Source organism: Bacillus rossius, chromosome 7, assembly GCF_032445375.1.
Source record: "Bacillus rossius redtenbacheri isolate Brsri chromosome 7, Brsri_v3, whole genome shotgun sequence".
Classification (NCBI taxonomy): domain Eukaryota; kingdom Metazoa; phylum Arthropoda; class Insecta; order Phasmatodea; family Bacillidae; genus Bacillus; species Bacillus rossius.
In genome coordinates, this window is record NC_086335.1 from 44,931,311 (window position 1) to 44,945,127 (window position 13,817).

General features: G+C 38.5%; 1 protein-coding gene across 1 annotated transcript; it reads right to left on the bottom strand.

The window, feature by feature from the left end:
* Positions 1-2,000: 2,000 nt before the first annotated feature.
* Positions 2,001-13,606, bottom strand: LOC134534545 (proteasome activator complex subunit 3-like). Its single transcript, XM_063373027.1, has 2 exons — positions 13,189-13,606; positions 2,001-2,137 (listed from the first exon to the last, which is right to left on the bottom strand). Exons 1-2 carry the CDS (start codon positions 13,604-13,606, stop codon positions 2,001-2,003), a joined length of 555 nt encoding a protein of 184 aa, XP_063229097.1.
* Positions 13,607-13,817: the final 211 nt, after the last annotated feature.

Genomic DNA, 13,817 nt, shown 5'->3' on the forward strand with positions numbered 1-13,817 from the left:
TTGGAAATCGCCGCCGTCGCGCTTTTGTGAATGTGCCATTCGCCCGATAAACACTATATAAGCAACCCATATACCACAACCATGAATGTTTGTCTGTCTTAACTGACCTGTCTGAGAAAAATTTGATCCAGATTGAATGTAGGTTTTATTCCGAAAAGTAATTGTACTTGAAATTATTGACAAGATTCCCAGAAATATATTTATTTGAAAAATAAAAATTATAAATTTTTAATACCAATGTACAAGTTAAACCAATAATCGAACACAGATTTATCACGCTTATTTAATTAAAATCCCGGTACTGGATGAAAAAAGAAAAGCTTTGTAATCAGGAAGACTTGCGTCCGCGAATATTCAGCGCTGACGTCAGAGATGGACACGTTTTTGAGGTTGGATATTTTTGTTTAGTTTGGATCTTTCAATGCAATTAGTGCTATATATTTCATTACTAGTGCATTTTAATAAGTTATGTTTCAAAGAGCTATTTATATAATAATTATAATAAAATGTTGAAATATCATTTGTAAACTAACGCTTTTATGTTTCGGACAGCCTAACGTTATCCTTTATCAAAAATTTCCTAGCAGTAAAAAAAAAAAAACTTTACGTCTAGCCCTTAATGAACTCTAGCGGGTGATTTTATAGTTCTCGTACAGTTTTGGAGTAGGGTACGGTAACACTGTTGGTGCGTGGTTGAAGCTGTGGTCTCATCATCCAACCACCATTAAAACATGGACGGGAGTCCGGGAGGGAAACGAGGAAGAACCCATACATCGGGTGCAACAGTACAGTGGCGTACGTTACCTATTCAGTAATTGTGTAAACTCGATTTAGGCTTACATGTTAAATTTGGATTCATGTGACACTGTAACCTTTTTTGTACCCGAATTTATTACGGAGTTTCAATTTGAATTGAATTTGTACGATGGTTGGAAAAGTGACTTACACTCATTGGCGGATTGGGTTGGGGGGGGGGGGGGTGTCCACGGGGCTACGTGCCCCATTCCCCTCAGATGCTTGAAAATTAACAAGGAGTTTATTACGGTCCCGCTAAAATTACGTTTGTTGCGAGTCTTGTGCCCCCCCCCCCCCTCCCCGGAAAAAATCTTTGATCAGCCCTTGCTTACACCACTGTTTCACCGTAAATTCTTTACTCTGAGCTGTCACACTAAACAGCACTTTTCCCCCGGAAAAAAAAAAGATCCAAACTTCACCCAGTAGGACAGCCAGTTGTTCCACAGATCTGCTAATAACAGTTGTTTGATGAGCCCGCGGGGGTTGGAGGAGGGGACTATATGAGGGGCCGGGCTGGCCACGCCCACTCGCTCACGCACACATGCGTGACGACCGCATCGCGTGGGCGCCGCCGGAGGGGCGGGGCCGGCCGACGGCATCTCCCGAGAAGCTCGAGACCATGGAGTATAGACTGATGATGGATGAAGACCATAGAGTAAATGTGCGTGTAGACCGCGCGCAGCAGCAAGATTTGTGGCACATCGAACGGCATAGTTGCCGATAATGCTGGAACACAATAGCACGACGGACGTGATGCGTTGGGCGCGAATATATTTCTAACTAATCACCGTTCGACACACATATGACGTCAACTCGACATAAATGGCGGAAGCGTTAGACTTTACGATTAGAAAATTTGTTTCTTTTGGCGTGGAGTCGCAGGCGCGACATTGCTGCAAAGAGTGTCATTGATAATAACAATTGTAATTATTCGTGTATTGTCGAAAATTTGTCATTAGTTGCTAAAGAAAGACAAAATGTGTGTTTTATTTGGTTCTGTTTGAATAAAAACGTTGGTAAATTTTATGTTTTTTTTTCTGTGAAATTATATCTCGTTGGAGAGTGTTCTGGTTTCGCAGAAGATTTTCCCATGATTCATGGGACCATGAATACTTTTCCAGGAAACTAACATATCTGCGAAAAGCTCTTTTCGACAGTAATGTGGGGATATCGTACGCAATCGTGCGCCGGAGGGGAGAATCTGTCTACAGGCTATCCATCTGCAAGGTCTGCGCCTTGGGCAGGACACAGAGAACAATATTGTTGAGCCGAAATCTCGCGTCTTCCACCCAATGTTTGTCGCTGTACTCACCTTCCACGTGACCGGGGCTCAGATCTCGGTCTGGCCATCATGGTTTAGGTTTAACATGGTTTCCTCTGAACTAGGTACCTACTGCAGACAATTGTTAGGGTTGCCTTTCCCAAATATCCTCCCCCCCCCCCCCCCAAATCACTGAGTTGTATCGTTGTGTGTTGCCGTCTGTAATGACGTAGCTGTCCACAAGACGTAAAATAGAGGAAAAAATATTATTTAAAAGATAAAAATTGTGTAAACATCTAACCTAAGTGACGAGCAAACTCACGTGTTCTCATGTTGCAAATAAACTTGTAACACGAAACTCTTGTCACGAAATTTAATGTAGGTTTCTTTAAAAGAATATCGAACGTGATAAAAATTAGAATTTTTTTATTATGAACCAGAAATGCAATAAAATAAGAGCGCATTACGCAACGGAAATGTAACAGTTTGTAAGTCCAGTGCGCATGCGTGCAGAAGCTGCTATAATCACGAGCCGAAGTCGTCAAGATGGCGGATCTACGTGTGGCAACATGCACCCGTATACTTGGCGAATATCGGGGAATGTACTGGTGTGCTAAAAGATACTTTGTGGTAGTGAAACTATCCTGGAATACATGTTGTAAACTTAAATAGTCATAACAAGATAAAATCGCACCTCTAAAAATTCCTATACATACTTTATGAGCCAGGAAAATTATGTTGGATAAAACATGTGAAAGATATTTAACATTTTGTTGGTCCTCTATAGCATTACGAACGCGGCACTATCTTTTAAGTATTTCTCAAACTAAAAGTTTAAGTCCAATAGATACATTTAAACAAAATTAACCTGAAACATTTTAGAACACATTAAAACACTATATGATTGTATAATGGTTTTTGCTTAAACGATAGAAATCAGTCTGTAAATACTTCCTACAAACAAACCGTAACCTTAACCTTATTAGGCTGATTCAACATGTAAGATTTAAGAGTAAACATTTCACTACGAAATTATTTTATTTTTCATGGAGTTAAATATAGGTAGGCTAACGATTTGGTGAGTCTCTACAGTATAATAAAAGCTGCGCTATTTCTACTTTTCAGTGTTAACTACGGGTTGTAATGGCAGAAATCTAACGTATTTTTTAAAGATATTATTTCTTTTTATGACTATAAATTATAACAAAAGTATAAAAGGACAGTTGTACTAGTATAAAGTTAAATTTTTAACACCAATCCGTGGTACAATTTCTGCTATGTTCACGTAAGCATTATATACGGATGAATCACGCGTGTCCGCCATATTATCGAGATTTTTCAGACTTCCACAGATGGCAGCACCGTATTTGCACATTTGCGTTCCAATCAAGACATTACTCCCACTAAATGCCTTTACTGAGAGCAAAGATGTTCACACATTAAAAAAAATCGAGAGCTTCATTTAAACGTTCTTGTGAGAAATAACCGCTCACGAATAAGAGCCTGGAGATGATACTGCTATTTATACATCGACTGAGGTCTTCCTCTCATTTTTTTTAAAATCTTTGTGAAATTTAATTTTTTTTTGTTGTAAACTTTATATGCTAACAAACGAACAAGAGAGTATGGTGTAGATAAAGCCAGTGGGGGATGTGTCGGGTCCCACGCGGGACTGGAGTTGCAGAGCTGTGATCCCGTAGGGGCTGGGCTGCGGCGCGAGCAGTGTGGCCAACCGTCTAAATGAGCGCCGACCGCGCGCGCGGCGCCGTGTGGTTAGGCAGCCCGCCGAGCTGCGCAGGGGCAACGGCGTCCAACCGCGTTCATTTCCGCCCTCGCTCTGACTACACGTCCTCTTCTGTTTCCTGGACATTTAACGCGGTCGTAAATTAGGTCGTGTCGTTTGCGGACGTGATTTATAAGAGCTCTTTTGTTTGTTACAGATTCATTCAACCATGCATGCATACAGATAAATATTACCTTAGTGTATGTGATATTTGAATTATTACGTATTTAACATATTTAGCTGTTAAAAAAAATAAAACCGTAAACCAAATCTAACGTTAAAAGTTATTTTAATTTTCTATACGAAGTAATTAAACTCAAAAATTGTTAATGTTAGTGACCAAAAATTAGATAGCAACCCCAGGATTAATTTATTCCTTATTTGATTGTGATATCTCAAACGTTTACAAAGGTATCGTTATTTATATTGCGATAGCAAAGAAAAAATTATGAATCTATACTAATATTATAAAGCTGAAGAGTTTGTTTGTTTGTTTGTTTGAACGCGCTAATCTCAGGAACCACTGGTCCGATTTGAAAAATTCTTTGAGTGTTGGATAGTACATTTATCGAGGAAGGCTATAGGCTATATTATATTATCAATAACATTAGGGATCCTTACTAAAAGTCCAATTTAGAATCAAATGCGTTGGAGGGGGTTAGATACAACATGCAGTACACGTACGAAGTGTGTGTTGTCAATGCCGCAGGCGCTAGAAGTTTATTTCCTATTGCCTATTAACATTGTTGCCAAAAACTAGATGCCTTATCATTATTAATTTTCCCATACAAGTAAAAAACACCCGTGTGATATTAACAACGAAGCAATCAGTACCCTCATAAGAGTTCAATTAGTATTTAAATACTTTTAGCTGCCCGACCCGGCTTCGCACGGCTATACTAATGGAAAAAAATTAAGCCACATCTCCCATTTACAGTAATGGTAAATAAAAAATTTCAGTGAAAATTTATTACAATGTTGTATAATGTACCGGAGAGAAAATGAATAGCACCGATGGTTTCCCGACTCGTGCACGCAACGTACAACTGATGTACCCGTACTTCGCTACGGCAGTCTACAGGCAGATCACTCTTGCGCCGCTCATTATACATGCCCCTCCTTGTGGGTACGCCACTGCCGCGCGATGCTCGTTGCCATGGAGACGCAGAAGGCATGAACAATGCAAAATCCTGTTCTCATGCAGACAAAGTACCCACTGTTGCCTGGTTTTAACCACCCATAGGATCTAATGTTCGGAAAATGTCATCCTGCGTAACATAAGGAACATTACTGTGAAGTTTCAAGTCTGTAAAATATATATACTTGAAAAAAAGGGCAATAAAAAACAAGTTAAACACAGAGAGAGGAAAAAAAACAATAGTTTAGGTTTGCGATTTAAAGTGATAAAAAGTATTTATATATCCATACAGTCAGGCCTGTGCAACAGAACCGGTGAGAACTTAAGAGAGGTCTTGAAGAAAGATCATTTCACTCATCTCCACGTTCTGTTGTGTATTAATATCATAGTTAACTACCTGTAGTTTTTAGGAGTGGTCACTCTTCATATAAATGTAATTTACTTCAAGAATTAACGTGGCAAATATTGTACACGCCATCTCCCTTACTTCGTACCTCCATGGTTTTAACGAAGACACTTTTTGAAAATATAACAATAAAAAAAGTTTTTGGCCTAAAACTGTTGTAGTCAAGATGGTTTCTTTCTCCCCCCCCCCCCCCCAATCCTTTTTAATAGGTGTTTCCGAGCCGCGAGTACACGTAGAGTCCCAGTTAACGAATGTCGCCCACAATCTCCGGTGATAAATAATAGTTATTTAGTTTTGGCTGCGAAACGCCCGCGCAGCCAAGCCAATCAGCTTTGCCGGCTGGCGGCACGGCGGAGTCCTTCGCAGCTGCGCACTGCCCGGACGAACAAAGACACTGAACACTTGCTGGCATAGGCGTACCCAGGAATTTTTTTCGGGGGGTGTTCTTCCAGATTTTTAAGAAAAACTACATAAACACCAAAAATTAATTATTTCTTGAGTAAATAAATCGAATAGTCTCAAATTTCATTTTTTCACCTGGGCTATTGTTGATATGTAATTTTTCTTTCAATTAACTTAAGTAAGTTCACATTACAATATTAAAATACCTAAACCCCCCCCCCCCCAAAAAAAACTATATATAGGCCTATATAATATATAAAAATAATTAGTTAACTTAACGAATTTACGTACGCACTTTACAAACTTATTCCTAATAAAATTACAGTGTGACAATAGAATAATTGCTGTATAATTTGATTGTAAGGGTGTTAGCAACTAAGGCCGTCTGTCAATTACGTGACCTGCACCCAATAAGATGGACTGAAAAATGTCATCCACTCGTCCGTCTAAAGCTTGGTAACTTTATACTTTTGACGGGTGAACGGATGAAACTATAATCTCCTAATGTCTTCTAGGTATTTTCATATAAAATATTATATTAAAATGTATTAAAGTTTAATTTTTTAGCTGATACCAAAATCATTTCTTAGCTTACGTTTAGACACATTTCGAAAGCTCTTTTTTGAAACAAAAATGGTCTAAGTCACGGAAGTATTATAATTACGTATGGTAACTCTGGAAATGTGAAAATATATACCGAAAAAAAAAACACTCTGAGTTTAATGAGTTTCAAGTACTTACTTTACATAATTGTTTAAGTAATATAATTACATATGATAATTTTTTCCCCCAAATTGTTAAGTTTTTCTCAACAGTTGTCAGCATTGACATGGAGAAATATTATGACGGACGACCGGAGTGTTGTAAATCGCCAGCCGACCTCCGTAGAGTAGTCGGATGCACACCGGCTTATGGTGGGAGAGCTTCTGGGAGGCATGGGAGTAAAACTGAGACTATACACTTGCGATAAAATATGATGAAAAAGAATAATGAAATTGATATTTCTGGCTAAACGGATACCGCTCAAGGCCAAAATCCAAGCAGTGAAGTGAAGTGAAGTTGTATATCGCTTGGCGGCTGACGGACGAACGGATGACGGACGGATGTGACGAGCTGTTGTAATTCAGGCTTTACAATTCAAGTGTTGCAAAACAGAATTAAATCTTTATATATAAAAATCTTGTGTCACGATGTTTGTCCGGGCTTTATTTCCGAAAATACTGCATTGATTTTAATGACATTTTGCACAAATATTTGTAAAATCAGCTCCCAAGGGTGGTTAAGCACTGGCAACAGTGGGTACTCCATCTCCATGACAACAGGATTTTGCATTGTTTATGCCTTCTGCGTCCTCATGGCAACGAGCATCGCTTGGATCGATTTTTTTTCAATTCGAGGCATATTTCTGTATAGATTTAATTATTATTTTATGTAAAATTATTTAAATAAAAAAATATATTTCTGCGAAATACCACTGACTGACTCATTACGATTGACTTGAAACTTAGCATAGTTACTCATTTTGTGATGTATATAGATGTTCACTATGATATGATTTTCTGAAAATCAGCTCCCAAAGGGAGTTTTGGAGGTGTAAAATCTAAAAATTCCAGTTTTTGGTAGAAAATCACAATGGCAATGGCTGTTGCTTTGTTGATGCTTCATTCATCTCAATGGCAACAACTAATTCACTGTTAGTGCAGTCCTCATCACCTTTGAAATTTTACAGGGTCTTTAAATATCAAAAATTGCCCCTTTTTTTTCTTCAATTTTATATCCTACAGACTTGAACTTGACAGTAATGTTCCTCATGTTATGCAGGATGACTTTTCCGAAAATCAACTCCCAAGGGTGGTTAAGCCCGGGAAACAGTGGGATAGCGGGATTTGTGCATTATTTATGCCTTCGGCGTCTCCATGGCAACGAGCATTGCTTTGATTTTTTTTCCATTCGAGGTGCGGCAGTGACGTACCCACAATGAGGGGCATGTATAATGAGCGGCGCAAGTGTTCTGCTTGTAGACTGCCGTAGCGAAGTACCGGTACATCAGTTGTACGTTGCGTGCTCGAGAATCGGGAAACCATCGGTGCTACTCGTTTTCTCTCCGGTACATTACAAAGCATTGTAATAAATTTTTGTCGAAATTAATTGCATTTTATTTCATTTATTATTACTGTAAATGGGATATTTAGTATCATTTTTTCCCCATTAGTATAGCCGTGCGAAGCTGGGTCGGGCAGCTATTATATATATATATATATATAAAATTATATTGTTCTATTACAATATTCGCTAAAAACACCTACACATTGAGTTGAGGCCATTAAGCTACTGACTCAAACACAACTTCACACCACGTTGCACTCAACGAGGTCCCTTTCATCTGAGGCGAGAAATTTACATTTCAGCTTTTCAATGTTTGTAACAGTCATTTAAAATTACGCACCTTGCGATAATCAAACTTTTTTCTTCGTGTTATACGTACAGATTTACAGTATTTAAATGAAAGTACCTGACTTGACAAATGGACCAAAATAGTCCCCCCCCCCCCCCCCGGTTCAGAAGTTTTAATAGTTTTATAGAGTTTTGTATGAAATTAGGTTGCAATCACTACTGTTAATCAATGCCCAATTCTACTAAGCAAATCTAAAACATAATCAAAGTAGAGTTGAAATGATTATTCCATAGACCAATCACCGCGATTTGAGAATTTAGACTTACTCATCATGAACCAACCACTGCAATTCAAATTTGTTTACGTTTACTTACCAATTGGGCTGCTTGGTGACGTTATTTCTCTCGTTGCTCTGTGTTTAGAAATTGAGCTCGAATGACATGAGTGTTCATAATTTTCTTGCCTCATTTCCGGGGGGGTTTGAACCCCCAAAACACCCCCCCTGGGTACGCCTATGCTTGCTGGAACACTTACATAACAAATTGGCAACAACAGCTCTAGTGTGGTGCAAGAATTACTTAACATACCGAATAACCTTTGGCGTATAGCCGTAAATTAATTGAACGCCACGTGGGCGGTAAGAGGGCGGGTGTCTTGGCACGTATCGCCTTACGCGGCGGTCCTGTGCGGGTGAAATAGCCAAGTCGCCTGATGGAAAATGTCCACGGCTCGAGTCCTGGGGTGTACCCCGCGCCCCGGCTAAACAAAGAATCACGTAATACAAAGAAGAAGTTCCTACAAGGGTGAAACAATGTTGACGCGCGAATTCAATAGAGCCGTTACATTTTACTGCATTGTTTTTTTTTTAAATAAAATAGAGCAAGTTTCCTACAACACGTTTTCCATTGGCTCCGCGGCTATCCCCTCGGTCGGCCCGGACTCACCGACCGCTTCACCCTTGTAGGAACTTATTCTTTGTATTACGTGATTCTTTGTTTAGCCGTGGCGCGGGCTACACCCCAGGACTCGAGCCGTGGACATTTAATAAAATATTGTCTAACATTAACTGATTATCGGAAAACGTAAATGCAAGTACCGTAATAGTCGATTGCCACTCGGGCAGCTATCGACCCTCCAGTGGTCTGGTGTCGGCCGTTCAAGGCGCGCTCTGCGTTGCACTAGCTCTCGTTCGCGCCACTCACACGTCCCTGTGAAGCAACATAACGGTATGTGCTAGTGCAGGGAGCATTTAATGGTGTCAGTACTTAATGCAATGGTACGCCTGGCGTTAATACTGATGGGCTGATACAAAATAGTTTACCCTGTAAAGTCATTGGCGTTTATTATTATAAAAAATTATTTTTGGAGATGACTCCAACCATAACCATACTTATTTGATAATTATACACAATGTTATGGTATTTGTAAATCTCTTAATGTGTGATCAATATAATACGATAGCAAAATGATGGCCTTAAAAACTTTTCAAACTAATATGAAGTATTTCAGTTCGTATCTCGCCCCCTTTACTTCCGGACCGTGATTCGAGCTAAAACATTGATGACAATTTGGTTTGCAGCATAACCTTCAGTGGTATTTGCTGTTTCCGAACAGTAATGACACGTCCTTTACCGATGCAGCCATAACCTAGGGATGATTTCGTTACAAGGCTGAATTCAGTGAGAAACTACCATTGAAATGATATCCGAATTCTCTCAATGCCAACACCACCTGGTGTATCAACAAGGAAATACTTTTTCGGTGGTCATTGTTTTTTCCGTTTACAAATTCCTCACGTTTAAGCATAACACCGCGGGCCACTTCATCGCTCGGAGAAGTAGTGTAGATGTTCGTGCAAACCAGGTGTTGTTATGGGCCCGCCAAGTGAGATGCGTATAAATGTTAGTGAGAAGGGATGAAAAGTGCGACACTCGCTGGTAATTCTGGCGTGGTATCGCCTCTAAGTGCAAAACTGTGGACTGGCACATTGTCCCCTCGTCGTGTATGCGGCAAATGCGGAAACTCTGAAATCTGATTGATAACCAACCATTACATTATATAGCGGAGAAATGAAAATAAAAAGTGTAATGCAAGTCCTTTGGGTGGTTAAAGAATCTGTACCACATCTAAGAATTATTTTGAAAACGAGTGTTTTAACCATTTTTCACTGGCCTAGAAATAACGTACAAAATAAAAAAATTAAATACGGACACAGAACTACTCATTCTTTCACAGTGTATTCTTAAATTATTTTCGTGAAAGGGCACAACTCGGATATCTTGAGCATTTTTCAAATCGCGTGGTTTCTTCTGAAGCTCAGCTCGAGGCATGTGTGGCCAGATAGGCGGGGCCCTTCAGGAGACGCCATCTTGCCAAACCCACACGCGGCCACGAACAGCAGGTGTTAGAAATATTACGGTGATGTTAGTCTAAGGATATAAATTGTATAGAGTTTTGAACCAGAACGCATGAAGGTGAACAGAAGCAGGGTGTCCTTCAATTAAAATTTTTTTGTGATTAAATGGGACGAAAATCACAAGGAGTAACAAAGTATTATTATCAGGCAATTTCAACGATGTTTTAAGGTGAGGCCAGACGCCGGATGTGACAAAAACACGATAGGTTTAGAAGAAAGAATGACAAGAACATGGCGGAAGCGATGTCAGAATACCTAATAGTTGAAGTCAAATGTTCTCGCAGAGGTTTATTGGAGGCTTGTATATGAATAATTTAAGCTTCTTTGAGAACATTTCAAGCCTCTGTCAACTTTTTGAGGATTAAAATGGAAAATTTTTCCTCAGAACAGTAATTTTTCCCTTGAAATAGATTTTTTAAAAATATTTTTTTGGGATTTTTTGGCAGAATGTTTCTTTAAAAAAACAGGAAATTTTGGCGAATTTTTGGAAAATTTAAAGTTTTTTTTGGCAAATTTTGAATGTTGATATCAGGATCAAACAATATGGTCGCCGTAACGTCACAATCCAATATGGCGGACATTGGCTCCAGCTACTTACTCTGACTCCAGTAGCCGGAGCCCCAAACACACACACACACACACACACACATATATATATATATGTGTGTGTGTATATATGTATATGTGTGTATATATATGTATGTGTGTATATATATAGCTTATGATGACAATTTAGCAAATAAAACCTGACATGTGCATGGATTCTTACCAATCCATACTCAAAGTGTAACATGCCACAAACCAGATCATGTTTGGTCTATTACAAACGTTATACACAAACATTTAAATACTACTAAAAAAAATTCTAAAAATAATTATATTAAAAGGTTCCTAAAAACATAATACTCCACCCGGGTCATTCATAAAGCGTAAGCTTGGCATAAAATCTTGGCCGCCTAAAAACAGTCATTTCGACTGTGTTAGCGCATAAGAAGTCTACAAGACTGAAATGCAGATTCTTTCACGTCCGGGAAACACAGCACGTTTCTTTTATCATATAGTTACGGTAATCCCTCCACAGAGCGCGGACTCGTAAGCACGCACACATTTCTTCAGGGAATAGCGCACGGCGCACCACAGTGATACAGCTGGTACGCCCGTTTCTCAACGCAGTTCCCATGTTTAAATCGGCGAAAATGTTATCACCGCGAAATATGCAAGAGCAGTTTTCCGCTACCAAAACCTACATGCGGCCACGAATCTGCAATGTTCCAGTACTTTGACGATGTTAAGACTAATAGTATAAATGATTTAAAGTTATAAAGCGGGGAGTCTCCAAATAAAAACATTTTATAATCAAATGGGGCGAAACTCACACTGAGCAACAAATTATTATCAACAGTATATTTCAAAGATGTATTCGGGTGAGGTGAGCCACGGGATGAGATGAAAACACTAAAGGTTTAGAGGAAAGAACGGCACAAATAAAACTTTCTGATCACGAGCCCCTACGACATAACGAAGCAGTCCAGAAGCCTTGATAGCCCCCATTTTTTAACTAAAGTACTAAATAATTTATTAATATAATATTTAGATTATGCAGACATAGCTTTATCTAAGTCTTCTGAAAATAAACTACAGAACCATAACTGCGTGGGCATGCTCCAAGATTTTAGCACCTACCACACACACACGGAACATTCGTTGATCACGACACTGGACGAGGTGGAGCGCTTCAGCATTGGCCTTTCCGGACTCTTAAGTTCTACACTAAACGAAAGGAAAAATCTAGTAATTGGCCTATCTTCTTACAAAATTGTCAATAGGTATCTGTTTTGAAACTGTAAGTTCACACAAACACACACACCTACACACACACACACACATATATATATGCACACATATATATACATACATAATATATATATGGAAAACAATGACCTCATGATTCCACTGTAGTAACCTACAGATTGACTAAATATATTTTTTGAGAACATTTTAAATACTTCAGAAATTATAATTACTATATATTTATTTCACTGCAAATATTTTGTTTTAATTTATGAGAATATTACTTTATTTGTTTACTTTGTTTATAATCATTATTCACATGACAAATTAGAAAAAAGATATAAAAATTGTCATTATAAATATCACTAAAAAACTTCTAAAACATACATTAAAATATGAAGTGATAGGAAATTCGTTTAGAGACATTCTCACATCGGAGCACACACTGTTCTATGCACGCGCACTAGCAGGGTTAGGGCAACGATCAGTATAGAGATTCGGCATGTGATGTTCGAGGATATTTAATCTTTTCAAAGTTCTTGATGACAATATCATGAAGTCTGCAATACCGATTCCGGATATCGGACAACACCCTCCATAAAATACGATATTCCTTTTCATCCAAGTCAGACACAGTTTTTCGGTAGTCTTCAATTTGTGGATACGTTACTACTTTAGCAATGATATTTCCCCTTGACTCGAAATATGTGGAAATCTGATCCGAAAAATATTTAGCTTTCGATTCAATAGCAGTAACTTTTTTTAATATTTCTTTTTGGATCGAAACTCCGAAATTATTACCATCTTCAATTTTGGGAATCTTCAAACATATCCACATTTGGAGCAAGTTGGCATCCTTGATGAGCTGAAAAATGTGAGGCTTCACCAAATCCATCATGTTGGTAATGTACTTGTTGCATGGCACACCGCCACTGGAAGGGCTCACGATCTTGGTACCAGAAACTTGGTCCAAGATATCCCCGTACTTGCGTTTCTTAGGATCTGGCTGGTCCGAATGGTCTTGGCTGTTGCTCAGGATAGTTGCAGTTGGAATGGGAATGTTCAAAGACTGGTGGACATCATTGAGATTTGTTATGTTGAACTGAGGTGTATCCAGGATATCATTTAATTTAGTGATGGCCTTAGGAATTTTCTTCAAAATCAATTCTTCAGCTTCCCTTTCCACAATTTTTTTATAATTTTTTAACTCGTCATCCATATTACACTGAAATAAATGTATTTTTATTTTTATTTTTTTACTTAAACTGGATGACTCATAAACAAATTCAATAGTAAATATATACCTCAGAAAGAAACTACCATAGATGTTACTTTAAATGGTTTTTGTTCTACTTAATTTCTTTTTATTCCTTTTTACAACTTCCAGAGACAAAATAAATCATGTTTTCTATACATAACACAGGTCTTGA

What these genes read in the sequence shown, in the direction of transcription:
- LOC134534545 (XM_063373027.1), bottom strand. Translation starts at nt 13,606, where the DNA reads ATGGATGACGAGTTAAAAAATTATAAAAAAATTGTGGAAAGGGAAGCT. An exon ending in GATTCCCAAAATTGAAGATG is followed by an intron (nt 2,138 to 13,188) that starts GTAATAATTTCG and finishes CATGATGGCCAG; the next exon opens with ACCGAGATCTGAGCCCCGGT.